Source organism: Neodiprion pinetum, chromosome 6 (assembly GCF_021155775.2).
Source record: "Neodiprion pinetum isolate iyNeoPine1 chromosome 6, iyNeoPine1.2, whole genome shotgun sequence".
Classification (NCBI taxonomy): domain Eukaryota; kingdom Metazoa; phylum Arthropoda; class Insecta; order Hymenoptera; family Diprionidae; genus Neodiprion; species Neodiprion pinetum.
The window spans coordinates 31,392,737-31,408,619 of record NC_060237.1 but is presented as its reverse complement, the minus strand read 5'-3'; the positions used below and the strand labels follow the sequence as shown (position 1 = coordinate 31,408,619).

The following is a 15,883-nucleotide window of genomic DNA, read 5'->3' as shown; positions in this document are numbered from 1 at the left end:
TTTTTGTTGTTGTTGAAATTAGGGTTTTGACTGACGGAACGATATGTCGGTTTTCACCGGTACAACGGTATTCCGATATACCGTGTGTACCGATTAAAAAATTCTTGCAGAAAACCAGTAAAAAAATTTTCGATACTGAACAGCCCTATTATACAGGCGTGTTCCCGGCTTGGGTCGTTGTCTTTCACTGCAATGAAGAGTACGATAAATCATAACGATGCTTTTCAGTCTGGCCTGGCTCCAGGCATGGAAAACGTAAAACCACTGTCCCAAGTTCAGAGGTCTCACATCTAGGTATAGATATATGTAGTAGCCAGCCGACATTTGTGGATTCTGCTTCTAATCCAACCATACCGTCTTCGTCCCGATGGATCAGTGTGCAGAAATGTGTACGTTGACAATAATATTGTATGTAGCCCGAGGAAAACATTGCTTCAGGTACGTTTTCTTGGACAGCGCTATTAAGCTGCTAACAGTAGACGTAGCGGTCTAAGATTGTTTGTTTATCTTTTCACACGGTGTAACCGTAACTGTAATCATAACTCGGTGAAGAAGGGGAAGGTCAAAATCAGCGCAAAAGACACCTTGAATCCCAACACTGTTTCACACCACGAACGCTGTATACCGACTTTGTAACGTAGTATCACTCGAGTGTTTGGTGCGGTATGGTGGATTGCCGGGTTGTTGGAAGTCAAAAATCTTTTTCGAAGGTCCTGAGTATTAGCAAGTTAAGAAGTTGTAAAAACTGTTTGTGGTATGAAAATTCAACTTCCCAGCCGAGGAAAATCAAGGAGAATCTTTTCTTCCCTGGTGGTGGGTGGGCGGTTTAGAAAAAATCGTCGGTATCCACGCCTCGAATAGCCGCCTCATCGGGCTCTGAGTTCCTCGTACATACTGATACGTCACTTATACACGCTCGTAAACGGCACCTCTTCGGTTGACGTTGGTGTTTGATAATCCTAGCAGTGGAATTGCAAGCCTCAATGGTTCGGAAAGTGTGCGCGGTTTCCGTCGTTTTCGATAGCTACGATTATATATGTGTACAGTTATAGCCACCAAAGGTGACACAAAACGATCATTGATTCTCCGATTAATTGTCAGACAAAAGGCAGAACCCTGTACTATGGCCCCAGAAATCTTGTGCAAGTGGATGTGGCGCTTATTCTCCTTTATTTTTACGTTGATTCAAACGGCAATTGCGAAGATTCTACTTGGAATTGAGTGTTACTCAAAATCGGAACAACCGATTGCTCGTCGGGCATCGACATCGCGTGCCGATAACAAACTTTGCCGCAATAGGTGCGTGGGCAGCAACAGCAAGGGCACTGGTTTTAGTGACGGTGAAAATTCTGCCTCAGACTATACCGGCAACGTTCATAAAAATACAGTCGATACCGCACGTGAATCGGTAATTCGGAAACTCAAAACTCGCACGGCGAAGACGGGTTCAAGAAAGCAAAAAACACTCAACGGCCCGTCGGGACTGCCGTTTCTCGGTTGTCTTCACTTGCTGGGAGGACCAGGCGGACCTTTTCAAGCATTCACTGAGATGAGCCGCAAGTACGGCGAAATCTACACCCTCAAGCTGGGATCCTTCAGATGCGTCGTCGTCAGCAGTTACCGCCTCATCAAGGAAGTCTTGGTCACTAGGGGCAAGGATTTCGGTGGTCGGCCAAACTTTCTTCGGTTCCACGAATTATTTGGCGGTGACCGCAATAACTGTGAGCTTTAATCTACATGTAACATCTTTTATGTCGCAGTTAATCAACGCTGTGGTAAACCAAATTCCTATACATAAGTATAACGTAGAAAGAGCAAAGAAGAAATTAAGACCATACGGTTTATTTTTTGCCACCTTGGTGTTAGAAATCCGATCTCTTTATCGCTATGCGGAATTCGAACTCCAATAGAATCAGATCGCTGAATATTATAACACACACCGCGTTTTATAAGGTTAGCATCTCGGGACGTACGTTCTTTATACTTTCAAAGAAATTGTTCAGAGTTTTGATGCTAGGCATCGAGGTATAGAAGAACATGTTAAACGCATTTGTCGCGTGATCTCAATTCGGCCGTCTTTGAATTCTCGTATACGGTTTAAAAATTGTAATTTCTGTGCACGAGCTGCTAAATTATACCTGAGTAGTTCTGTACCAAACCGCACACTTTTGAGCCAAAATCTGTATCGACATTTTCGAATTTCACCAGAGTTCTTGAATATGTTGTTTTTGTCGAATTTTAGCGTTAATATTTTCGGATTTATATAGGATTGAAGAATTCGAAGAAACGACAAAACTAATTATATTTAGTGTAGATAATGATGAAACCCTCAACTGAATACACGTCTTGTATGTGAATCTCGCTATATACATATAGCTTTGAAACGAGCCCTATCAGGACCCAGCCGTACGACGAATAGGTCCGGACATATAAGCGTTTGAACGTCACCGTGCTCCAAAGGTTTGCCGTTTTTTCAAATCCTTCTACCCCACGTGAGTTAGACAATATTATTACTAAGATTCTGCGAAAATCTAGAAAAATGTATTTCTACAAAAAAGACGTTTTCACGTATTTTTGTGAAATTCGAATATCGGTTTGACGGGGAATGATTCATCTACTCCATAGATGTCAGTCACTTAATTTTTGGTACTTCTCTCTAATTTCATTTATCTGAGAAATATTGACTATCAGACCTATGTAAATGTTTGTAACAATTATGCGATATACTTGCTTGCTATCAACGGAATGCTCAACTAGTCTCTGGTTGCACGCACACACATATATATATGTATATATATATATATATACATGCTTTTACATTTCACAAGACGCGGGATAGTTTGGCGGACATCGCACGTAAGAGTTCCGCGAATTGCTCGAGCGAAAGCGGAGATGTAGATGTAATTACGTACACGTCAGAAGAGAATCTTAGTGAAGGATAATCCAGGACCTAGACATCACGTCCGTTGCAGCACCTATCGCACTCGTTTATTAGGCTAGGTAAATTTTATTTATAACCATAATAATTTTGTACCCATGCGTCGTACGATGTTACATGCGTAATTCAGAAACCATATCGAATTACAAAATGCGATACGAAGTAAACAAAAAAAAAAAAAGATACAGGATAGGTACTTGAAACAACTTAATTATGCTAGTGTCAACTTAGAGAAGAAAACCATATTTAAAGATAGAAAAACAAAAGGCTCTCGCAAACACGTCGCGAGTACCATATTACTTTTGCACTCGTTTATTGCGAATCTTCTTACGTATTATATTTTTCTGTTACTTATCTTCTAATATTCTGCGGTAACAATTCCGTTGGACGACCTACGACGTTAAGAGCAATATTGCAAATGAAATTTCAAACATAGTCGACGACTAAATAGATTTGGCATATTTGTCATCATTCCAAAGGGACGATTGGTGTGGCGCGATTTTTACAACTTCATCAACAACGATTCATTCGCTGATGCTAAAATTTTGCTATCGGTATTTGCATTATAAATTATACCTGCTATAAAATATTTCAACGTTTCACATAAGCAAGTCAAGCAAGTTCTTCTCCCTTTTCCAAATAACGAATATGCTTCTGAGCTTCTGGAGTCAAATGGAAAATGCTCGCGTTGCAGTTAAGCGACATGGCGTTGTGCGTGAGTCATTGACTCGGCATAGCCATGACAGCATATTTCGAATCGTTGTCAATGTTATTCATTGTACGCGGCTGCGGTATTTGCGAATGTCTTTATAGTTCTGGTCAGTTCACCGCGCCTTTTATAACATCAAGCAGCCTAGACATCCATTTTTCGGTTTTTTGTACAAATTTTTTCAACTAATTAGCATCGATACAATCCTTTGTCAGTATAGTTAATTTCTACTCGCGTATGTTACAATAAATTTAGAATTGAATTCTCTGCTAAAAAATGGAAAGAATACTGTGCAAATCTCTATGTCATATTTTCAGCTTGTATCGTTGATGAATCATTTTTCACGCAAAATGATACCGGTATAAAAAAGTTGCCAAGTACATAATAGTATACAAGAGCTTGACAGTGTATTATCGACTTCATTTTTGATATTTAAAGCACAATCTATTGCATTTTAAAAATGAATTGGAGGCAGCAAATCTGTGATTTATATAAAAAGACGCTTATTGTTAGCATAGAGATAACCGACCAACGAATTTTCCAGTGGATGATCTTTGTTTTAATCGATAGTTTCATTATTTCTCAAGTAAGACAACCTAATAGTTTATGTTTATGTTCTCAAGGACAGACTTATAGAGAATGTTTTCAACTGGGACATCACAGGTGTATGCCATTCATAGAAAAAAATCGAAGCGATATTACGTATCTTATCAAGATCTATAAAAAGTTGTTTACGTAAATTTCCATATCTCAAACTCCTATCGAGATATTTGAAAAAACGGAACGTAAAATTTGATTGTTTATCGCTTTCACTTGGACGAGGTCCGACTTGAGAACATAAAAAAACCAAGAGATTCTCTTACTTAAGACATAAATTATGGATCAAAACCAAAATTAATCCCCAAGTACTCTCGTTTGTCGGCCAATTAAGTCAGAAATATCGGGATTATATAGTCAATGTAATTTTTCCGTGTATTTTAAATATTATAACATCTGCTTCGTTTAAAAAACGCCTGGCCTGTTAAAATTCTTCAATACTCCCCTCAGCCCATCACAAATTTGTGCGTACATGTAAATTTTTTTGGGAACGATCGGTTTTGCCCCGCTCTCCAGGTTTTTTCTTTGAGCACTTTCGTTTTTTGTAATCTTGCCCCGCGTTTCCCTACACTTTGTCACCTTATCACCCATTAGCGTGATCTCTTTTCATTTCAGCGCTCGCATTGTGCGACTGGTCAGAGTTACAAAAAACCCGTCGCGCATTGGCCCGCAGTTACTGTTCGCCTCGTAGCGGAAGTGCGCAACAAGGTGATATAGACCGAGTAGCATCGATAGAGACTAATCGTTTGATCGACGTCCTCGGTGCCGATGAGGCGATATCGGTGCGGCGGGGCGAGGAGCCACTAAAGCCGTTGCTGCTGGCCGCTGTCGCCAACATGTTTACGAGGTACATGTGCTCCTCTTGGTTCAACTACGCGGATCCGGAATTCCGGAGAACGGTGCGAATATTCGATGAAATATTCTGGGAAATTAACCAAGGTCACGCGATCGACTTTCTCCCGTGGTTGAGCCCTTTTTACGAAAATCACATGAACCGCTTGAGGACTTGGGCAACGGATATCCGCTCTTTCATCCTCGAGAAGATCGTAAACGTGCGCCGTTCGAGGCTGGATCCGAAGAACGAGGTCCCCCGGGATTTCACCGACGCGCTACTCCTCCACCTCGACTCTCCGGACACGAGCCTGTCCTGGGACCACGTAATCTTCGAGCTCGAGGACTTCTTGGGCGGGCATTCGGCCATAGGCAATCTGGTCATGCTGGTTCTGGCTCACGTCGTCAGACATCCCGAGGTCCAGGCAAGGATTCAAGCGGAATGCGACGCCGCTCGACAACGACGGAATCACCGGCTTGCGGATCTTGCCGACAAGCCCCAGATGCCCTACACGGAGGCCGTTATGTGGGAGACTCTGAGGATCTCGAGCTCCCCGATAGTTCCTCACGTCGCTACGCGGGACACGGAGGTCGACGGGTATGCGATCAGCAAGGACACCGTTGTTTTCCTCAACAATTACGAGCTTAACTTCGGAGAGGCGTACTGGGGCTTAGGGGCGGAAAATTTTAACCCTGAACGTTTCTTGGCCCAGTCGAAGGATCCGGAAAGAGGTTCATGGAGGTTAATCAAACCCGCTCACTTCCTCCCATTTTCTACTGGCCAGAGGACTTGCGTAGGGCAGCGTCTTGTTCAAACGTTTACGTTCGCTACTGTGGCCGCGATTTTTTCCAACTACAACGTCGCAGCCGCCGAAGGGGTCACTTCCGAAAATTTAAAAGCTCACCTCACACCAGGGTGCGTCGCTCTGCCGCCAGATACATTTCACCTTGTTCTGACTTCCCGCGATGAGCAGAAAACCCTCCAAGTTTCCGATGAAACATGTCATATCTAGAGAATTGAATTTTTATTAATCATGCCAGGCACATATCAACGATCCCAATTTTTTGAATATTGCGCGATAGTTAATACCGCGCTGCGGCTTGCTATTCATATAGCAAAAAAGGGAAAAATGTCCGGAAAGTATCGTGTTCCGTGTTATGATTCCCCAAAGAAACGACACATCTTTGCGACGTCTTCCGGAAATAGGAACTTTTTTTCGACCTCATGAAACTATTCGTAAGACCATCTGGAGACGTCCTCTGGATATTAATTCTCTTTTTCGCCATGTGCCAATAGGTATGATATCATGTGCCACTACGAATATTCTAAAACACATGGGTATATAACACATGTGATATAAAATTTGAAGAAGATGAAAAAAATACAAATAAATGTAGGTAGAAAATGCGCTTTCAGCCATTTAGCAATCGTAATATGTAGTATAACGAGCACGCTTGGTATACATATACTTTAGTAAAAGCTGTATGTGTACGTATGTATGTATGTACATACCATGATGGTTCAAATGATTAGAGCGAACATCGCTTTAATTAGAAGCATGAAGTATGTTCTATGTTTCGAACACAGCCAGGTATGTTTTGGCAAACCGTACAGTTCGACTGAATTTTCATTTATGTTTTGTTAAAACTGTAATCGTGAGTACAACATACATATTGGATGTGTTCGGTAAAATTAAATATTGCTATATTCATATGATAACTGTTAATACCTCGTAGTTAGGACATTTTATGTTTATGTACAGATTTTGTAAGTACAGATACGCGACGTATATTATAATGTACTACTATTTAAGCTAAAACCAATTTCTAATCTTTTATTGAGTTTTACTACGAAATGATGAGCGCCAAGTAAGTTTTAAAAATTTTGTAGCTAATTTTTTTTGTACAACTTTCGCCTTTCAGTTGCAGACCGAAGATTTTATCGCGATAAGCTTGTAAGAAATTCGTAAGCAGTTTAGTCAGAGGATGTTGTACTGTATCTCGAAACGTCAAACAATCCGACGACGACTAATTATAACATTTCCAATTTGCGTGATATCTGATAATCTATATTCATGAGCAATTTTTCGTAATCTGCAAACTACGCCTAATAAATCTTTCTTCGGAACGCCGATTAAACTAATCCGCAGCGTTTATCCACTCTGTGGTTAATTGTTTCTCTTTACATAGAAAACGTCATTATCGATGATGCGTTAATCTGCTAAGATTGTCTTATGTCACATGATACAGTTACAGTCGAATAAGTACTTTTTTTTTTTGTAAATAAACATTTATTGTTCATACTTTTGTAACATTAACCCAATCGGAATAGCTACACTATAAATTTCATCTTTCTTAGAATTCGAACAAAAAGAAATCCAAAATTTTATAGCTAGATTTCGCAGAGCGTTCGCGGCAAATATTCATACTCTTCAGTAGAACCTCGATTATCCGAACCAATTGGGACTGAGACAAGTTCGGATAATCGAAACGTGGGTTTTTTGAGACGAGATCATGAACAACACGTTTTTACATAAAAACAGTACATACATATGTATTAAAATTTGACATACGTATTAACGTTGAAATATATATATATATTTTAAACACCTGTACAGTCGAATGCCTTTTTTTATATTTTTTTTTTTTTAAATCGTCAATTTTATATAGACGAACGGCTGTAACCCGTTTTTGCATGTCCGCGATTCTCGCAAAGATACATTGTTGCTGACGGCGATGGCAGCGAGCAACAATGTATCTTTCGCGCCAACGTTCGGACAATTGAGCGTTCGGATAAACTAACAATAAGTCATCGTTCGGATAATTGACGGTTCGGATGATCGAGGTTCGGATAATCGAGATTCTACTGTATATTACTGCATGATAATAGAAAAATTTCAGCTGATTCCTATCATAATGTCGGCACAGCAGTCGTGATTGGAATTTTATAGAATCATTGCCACCTCGTTGACTGAAGGAAGTAGTAACTATCGGTAGGTAAAGTTGTTGCGTAGCCTGTACGCAGCCGTCGGTGACGTGCACACATGAACACAGGACTGCCCTGAGAAGTCACACATAAGCCCATATAAGCTTACAAGTCAACGCCGGGGCGAACCTTGGCGGTAAAAATCTTGTCAGCCATTGTCAGGCGTCACGTCAATATTATCTGCGTGACAACAGACAGGGCGATTGCAACAACGGTCAACGGTAATGTTTGGACGATAAATAGGATTAACGTTACATTATGATTGATAAGATATCATGTTAAAACCTGTTCAACCGTATGGACTCGACCCGCAGGTGCAGCAACCTGCAACTTAACCGTTAGCATATTGAATATTGGATTATCTAACCTCAAAAATGACCGGGTACGAAGAGGATCGTGACGAAAAGTATTCGAGCTCGATCTCATTTTACTTTTTCTCACCGTTTATTTTCAAATTTTCGTTATTTATGTTATATTAAATACTGCAAGACTAAGAATCGTTACTAACGTGTTAAATACAATTTGCAGAGACGAAAAAATGACAACCAGGAATGGGGCAACCAAGCTGAAAAAGTTAAGAGACCTGCTGAGGACAGCAACTGTAGGTACAGACAAGAAAGGGATTGACGCCTATATAGTTGGATCGGAAGATTCTCATCAGTCCGAGTACCTGGCACCAAAAGATCAGCGCAGATCATTTATCTCTGGATTTAGTGGTTCGGCTGGAATGGCAATTATAACTCAAGATCAAGCTCTGCTGTGGACAGATGGGCGATATTTTGCGCAGGCTACAAAAGAATTGGATCCACCTGAAGCATGGACGCTGATGAAGGAGGGAGTCGCCGGCACTCCTACACAGGGCTCTTGGCTTGCTTCAAATTTATCCGCAAACTCAAATGTCGCTGTTGATCCAAATTTGATAAGTAATATGGCGTGGTCAGCCATAAATGCCAGCCTTGTCGCAGCTGGACATAGTTTCCTCGCACTGGAAAAAAATTTTGTAGATTTGGTTTGGGGACCAGACAAACCAGGCATGCCATCCAATAAAATAGTAGCTCAGCCCTTGAAATATACCGGAAAAACAGCAGGAGAAAAAGTAGGGCTTTGCCGCAAAGCTATGAGAGAGGAAAGTGTAACTACACTGGTTGTAACGGCTCTTGATGAAGTCGCTTATCTTCTTAATTGGAGGGGAAGCGACATTCACTACAATCCTGTATTTTTTGCTTACGTAGTTGTTACACTGGATGAACTGCACATTTTTGTTGATGAGTTGAAGCTTACGCAGGAAGCAAGGCAACAGCTTAAAGATGAGGGTGTGGACCCACAATATCATCCATATGACACAATTGGCACGTATTTGAAAGAAAGAAGTACTGCTAGTGACGAAAAGACTTGGATCAGTAACAGCTCCAGCTATGCGCTGCACAGCAATTGTGGCTCAGGAGAGATGCATAATAAACTGCATACCAACATCACGCCTATTTGTATAATGAAAGCCATTAAGAACCCTACAGAAATAGAAGGAATGAAGAAAGCTCATCTTAAAGATGGTGTTGCTCTTGTAAAATACTTTGCCTGGCTGGAAGAAATGGTTAAGAGTGGTGAATCACCAGCTACTGAACTTTCTGGTGCTGCTCAACTAGAAAAGTTCAGAGCGTAAGTATTAGTATATGTTTAATGAAATTTATTGCTGCATGATCTTGTAAAGTGTCGTTTATATCCGGATTGTTGGCAAAATTACAACATACATTGTGGAACACGTGCTTGGAAAGTTTGATTTTTAAAGTCTGTAGATCGTATGTTAAGTACCGAAAAACAAGATTCATGCATGCGCACTTTCATATAACTTAATTTTACACACTGTTCCCCTTGGTGCATTTCCAATCAAACTTTGCGCGCCGATATCTTGTTGTGATATATGCAGATCGACGATTATCTAACTTGTGTGATTACAACATTCGCGTTTTGCTCATGCTACAAGCTACACTTGTTCGGATCTCGGCCTATTTTCTGCGCTTGTCACACAATAAACTTTTATTGTCCACATATTTCAAACCATACTGATCACTAGAAATTTTACCAAAATAGGGAACAAGCAGATTTCATTGGACCGAGCTTTTCCACTATTTCGGCAGTTGGACCACACGGTGCTATTATCCATTACGCACCTAGTCCTGAAACGGACACTCCTATCAATGACCGGGAGTTTTATCTTTGTGATTCCGGTGGCCAATACCGCGATGGGACTACCGATGTTACTCGAACCGTGCATTTTGGATCGCCTACCGCTTTTGAGCGAGAATGTTTTACACGCGTTTTCAAGGGACAGTGTGCTCTGGCAAGTGCTATTTTTCCTACAATGATCAAGGGCAACTATCTGGATATTTTGGCACGCAAAAGCCTGTGGGAAGTTGGGTAAGGTAACTCTTCTTCCAGCTAAGCAGAAAAATAGAAAAATCTGCGCAAAAGTGATCCATATTGAATTCTTGATTCTGTTAGGTTGACAAGATTTAATATATGGTTATGAAAACAGGCTAGACTATTTGCATGGCACTGCACATGGAGTTGGTGCATATTTGAACGTTCACGAGGGACCAATGGGTATTTCATGGCGTCCGCATCCCGATGACCCTGGTTTACAGGTCGGGATGTTTCTCTCCAACGGTAAGAGGTGTAAAATCAATTCATGAAGAAGATCAAGTAATATGCGCGACTTGAAATCATTTAGAACCAGGATACTACGAGGATGAAAAGTTTGGCATCCGCCTGGAGGATATAGAAGTCATTGTGGAAACAGCTACCCCATACAATTTTAAATCTCGAGGCTTCCTCACCTTTGAGTGTGTCACCTTGGTCCCTATACAGAGCAATTTACTAGATACATCTCTTCTCACTGATCAGGAGGTATGTATTTGGGCTATATTGTCCAGTGATACTGAAGCTAGTCGATCATCATCAATTCACAAAAACTTTTTGCATGAAGTGATTCTCGTTGAGAAAACACCTGATTGAACCGTGTTTTAACAATTCTGATGCTTGTCCGCTGAATTGAGTAACGTTGCGATGAAAACATATATATCGTCACATAGCTTCAGCGTCGTTATCTTCCAGTATTCTCATCGGTTTTTTTAATATTCGCAAATTTCTCATACCGTTTAGAGAGGAGAGGGGCACAGAACTTACTTCTGCAATTATTATTCTTATAGATTGCCTACTTAAATTGTTATCACGCTGAGTGTCTGAAAAAAGTGGGTCCTCTGTTGCAAGGAGAAGCCAACCGGCAAGCCCTGTCTTGGCTACGACGTGCAACGGTACCGATAACCAGATAACAATTGTTTCGTAAAAACGACAATTCTTACAATGTCGGCATAAGAATGACATGTAAATACCAATTACTTTTGAGCATTGTATTATATTCCATTATCAGATGTTCAAAACTTATTTCCAATCTTACTTTACAATGTTGAAAAATACCCAGTCAATTTTGAATAATTGAGCACTAGATATACTATCAAGCTTACCAAATCCATCAATACAAGCCAAATTCAAAAGAGATGTTATCATTGGAGCATATTGCACATTCATATTCGTCCGATAATGATGCTTTTTTCCTCCCAATATAATTTCAGTGGAAAGATTAATGGATATTGATTATGAATCCGAATCATCCAGGACTACATCTCCATGTATTAATCTGTCCACTAGAGAACTTTCCTTTCATCCTCAGGATTGATGGTATGATAATAACCTCCTTTTTTTTTCCTTCAGGCTATATTTTTTCTCTGAGACAAGTGCCTATGAATCCGACAATCTGTGGCAAATTTGTGTGATCGACTTTGATGAGAGTTTCCAAATTCCTTGATTTAAACACAAATGAATCAAGTAAGCGACTGCTGATTATGATTATTCAAAAGTATAAATAGGAATTTTATCATTTTTTGCTATGATTATATCGTAAAATTAAAATTGGAAAGAATACGAAATTAATTTTTTCACGGATATTCGGTAAATAGTGAATGGTTTTTTTTTTTTTTTAATCGCCCCTTTGAATTGTTTGCGTTTGCGTGGATAAATAAAGGCTACAGGTTCGGCTACCGGATTGGCGGGTAGTTATTTGATAGTTATTCGCTCTCCCGTGTCTTAAGCCACAGATGCTACCGGATTGGTCAATTTCAAACAACCGTATTGAAAAAAATTATTAAATTAAAATTTCAGAGAAAATGGTAAAAACCAAGTTCGAATGCAATATTTACATCTCATTGATTTAATGCGAAGCATAAAAGCGATTTACGAATCATCTGAACGTATCTGTAATATTTGTCTTGAAATCGTCCATGCGATTGGGTGATGTTACGTATGGTTCGTACTTGGAGCATATACACATCATTCACATGTAACTACATTGAATAGAGGATTGTTCTGTCCAGCGTGGCAGTTCAGTGAGCGTGGCGCGATATGAAACAGTGGAATCGCCACGCCATCTTATAGGGACAACGACACCTGTCATGTCATTTTCTTAACTAGTCAAGTGTTGTTCCATGGGAACGTGTCCAATCGCGGTTGGCGCGCTGTTATTAATGAAATTGAATTGATTTGTTATGAAAGCTTGTGTGACTTTCACAAATAGTTTTCATTTTTAAATCGCCCGCGCATAAAGTAGATCGTCGCCCTATAAGATGGCTGCCATGCGCTCAGTCAACTTGAGCCAAGCTGCTAGCAGCAAAGCCTAGGCGATCGTCTATCCAGTGTGGTTACCTATCAGTGATGCACATAGCTATGCTGCCACCGAGGGTACCAATCGGGAGAGAGAAGGGCTTGGGGCGAGCGCCGTCGCGGTGGAAACATCAACTTTTTACCGAAACTCTAGCTTGAACAATTTTTTCGTGGAGTCGAAAATAAGCGATCGGTTGAAACGACAAGAGTCGAGTTGGGTTACTTTGGCACTGCCAACGGGATTGAACTTCGCTCTATTGTCGCCAGGGCCGTAGGTCCGGTGCAAACAGTAAGCAAACAGTCGAGGAAACCCGACTCTCAACTCGATTTGTACCCTCGGTGGAAACATAAGTATAGTCATGAAGGAAGCATTGCATACCGCTTCGCATAAGTGTAAACGGCTTCGAGAAGGAAAGAAGTAATAAAATTACGTCCCTCCTTTGTCTAGCAGACTGTGATTGGTCAACTCTCGCCAGGCACTCCGCGCACTCGCGCTCGTAGCACAGGCCGTCGGTACCTGAACTTGGCTGCGTCTTGTATTCTTCATTGAACGCTTGTACGTATGTATGCCTTGCCTTTTAAAAGATTATGCTCCGCATTTACCGTGGTGTGAGTTTTTCAATTTAAAAAAAAAATTAAACCATCATATTGCCAGTCCCTGAATAATCGATACACGTAACAACTGATACTGCCATTGTATCAATGATTCTGTTCGACGTAATCGCTTGCTTGTCAACATTCCATCAAGCCGCGAAAGTTCACGGACAAAGCAGGTTTAACAAATCCATAACCTCCACACCTTATTATTCGGATTATGTCAACTTACAATTAGTGCCCGGGGCATTCAATTACGATAGGTATGCTACTGCCGTAGAAGGAGAAGGCATGTAGTCCTTCTACATTCGTCTCACTTATCTACTTGAGGACGTTTCTTCACTGTCGATGCTATGCGTGGTTTAAGGTCCGTATCAACCAATACAATAATATAAATACGGCCTTACTCCATCCATTTTGGAGGGTGTCCGGACTCCTCTACCATGTTATACACGTTCTCTGCTCCAAACCAGTTGATGGCGCCATCCTAAACAGTGGTTGTAAACCGTGAACTAATCATGTGTCAACAGGTTGCGTATTGTGAAACGTACTGCAAGATGAATCCATCACGTTTGTATTTTAGTAACGTATAAATTGTGAGTTTGATTAGAAAGAAAATTAATATGCTGAAAGAGGGATCACAGGCTCCATCGAAATGACTCAAATACCCACGAATCAATTAGAATTATATTAATTTGGAGGTGTGAGTTGAAAGTGCGTACGCAATTAGCGCCAGCCACAATTGATAAATCCTATGAGACCCGTTAAAGCCAAATCCTAATACAATTTGCCGCCGTTCAACATACTTACAATTAGAATAACCCCGTCATCATCGGTTAAGTGGAACACGGTTGCGCTCTTTTAATACTATCAACCTACTAATCTCTGCAATCAGAGTTGTTTGGGGTCCTATTAATAATCAATAGATGGAATAAGAGTGAATATATTCCGAGCCCATTGTGATTTTGTCAATACATTGTGGGAATTGGCAATGGCAGCCTCACTTCCGGGTCGCGTCGATTGAATAATTTTTATACGTAAACATTTCGTGTATGTTCCAAAAGCAAGCTGAATATCCTATACTCATTATGGGAATATTAGGTTGGTTGCATGTCCACTGTAGCCTTTTTTTTTACAATTACATCGTCATGCAGTAACTAAAATAATCGATACCGTTCAAATTTTCATTTAAATTTCAACATTTTTTATACAACATATAGATATATTATTTCTTAAACGGGAAGTATAGAACGATTCGAGTGTGAATGACAACTAAGTCACAATCATGCGTAAGTAATCGATTGATTACTGTAATACGTGTATTTTATCATATAATTGTAACATGCTTGTACGTCGAATCCGGCCGGGTGAACAAATCGATTGAACGAAAATCGACTACTTATTTGGAGGTGTATGATGTCGTATGTGTCGCACGAGTACCCTGAGTTCTTAGTCCCGCCCATTTGCCCTGTGCAAAACCCGAGGAAACCTATCATAATCAAAAGCAATACTTCTAGATTTTGCGTGTCCGACACACACCAGAATCGCACAGCTGCTTACTCGCACCATCTGTCGCATCTGTGTGCTGTATGTACAACTCATACTAATACGCATCGTCGTTTACACATACAGCGCGCATGCAGATGTACATTTTCAAACAACGGAGTGGGAGCTTCAATGACGCGGCGCATGCGCGCACTGAACTGCGTTTCATGAATGAACGAAACGAACGATCAACGGGCCGATCGACAGAACCAGCTAAGGAAGGACCGATGAAGCGAGAAAACGCTCGCATCTACGAACCGGCGGATCTGCCCACGCGGAAACTGCATTGCGTGACCCAAGGTGTTCCCCGCCTTATTAGGGAGGTTCACCACTTTTTACAAAGATCTTAAACCGCGTACTGGCTTCACCCGTTTTGCACTCACAAACGGTTTGCCCGCACATCGTTCGTGCGTATCAACTTTGTTCGTTCTTGAAATTTCGTGTTCGCGCGCGAATAATTGTGTTCGGGCCATTTGTGGTAACCATAGTGAGCCATTCAAAATTAGGATGTCGTTAAAGACACGTCCTAACTGAGCGATGTTCCACGCGAAAATCCGCTTTGCTACGGAATTATTCGTAAATTTTTAGATGGCTTGGGAGAAAACGAATGTCAAAGGTAAACTGTGATGAATCGAGCCGTGGAGAGCAATCACGAGATAAATCAGGTTTGTAAAGTCCAAATTGCTCGTGAAAAATGGAAGATATCACTGAAAAAAATTTTTGGAATATATTTCGACTACATTGATTACGAATACAGCGCCGTACCTAGGGGTAGGCGAGCGTGGCGCTTGTCCAGAGCGCCCTTCTGCAAGGGGCGCCGTTCCACGGGAAGCTAGAGAAAAAAAAATCTGTGAGGTCAACCCCGATGCTTCGGGCGTCTAAAAATCTATCTCTCCTTTTTGCACAATATAGATATGAGTCGGAGTAGCTAACATGTAATCGTGCACCCGGTACTCACACTTGAGTGCAA

General features: G+C 40.9%; 2 protein-coding genes across 9 annotated transcripts; both read left to right on the top strand.

Moving 5' to 3' along the window:
- The first annotated feature begins 643 nt into the window (after positions 1–643).
- Positions 644–7,625, top strand: LOC124222512 (cytochrome P450 307a1-like). Its single transcript, XM_046633582.2, has 2 exons — positions 644–1,721; positions 4,860–7,625. The coding sequence occupies exons 1-2, from the start codon at positions 1,037–1,039 to the stop codon at positions 6,086–6,088; spliced, it is 1,914 nt and encodes a 637-aa protein (XP_046489538.1). The 5' UTR covers positions 644–1,036; the 3' UTR covers positions 6,089–7,625.
- Positions 7,626–8,067: 442 nt separating this feature from the next.
- On the top strand, positions 8,068–13,328 carry LOC124222511 (xaa-Pro aminopeptidase ApepP). Of its 8 annotated transcripts, XR_006884028.2 has the most exons (8): positions 8,078–8,467; positions 8,590–9,717; positions 10,150–10,476; positions 10,595–10,725; positions 10,790–10,965; positions 11,268–11,442; positions 11,830–11,943; positions 13,226–13,328. XR_006884028.2 is itself a non-coding variant. In XM_046633575.2 (7 exons), the coding sequence occupies exons 2-7, from the start codon at positions 8,436–8,438 to the stop codon at positions 11,388–11,390; spliced, it is 1,917 nt and encodes a 638-aa protein (XP_046489531.1). In that variant the 5' UTR covers positions 8,079–8,282; positions 8,376–8,435; the 3' UTR covers positions 11,391–11,616. The 8 variants fall into 8 exon arrangements, 7 of the variants coding, with proteins under 7 accessions (XP_046489537.1, XP_046489531.1, XP_046489530.1 ...); XM_046633575.2 differs by lacking the exons at positions 11,830–11,943; positions 13,226–13,328 and having other exon boundaries at positions 8,079–8,282; positions 8,376–8,467; positions 11,268–11,616; XM_046633578.2 differs by lacking the exons at positions 11,830–11,943; positions 13,226–13,328 and having other exon boundaries at positions 8,080–8,282; positions 8,376–8,443; positions 11,268–11,616.
- The last annotated feature ends 2,555 nt before the right edge of the window (positions 13,329–15,883 follow it).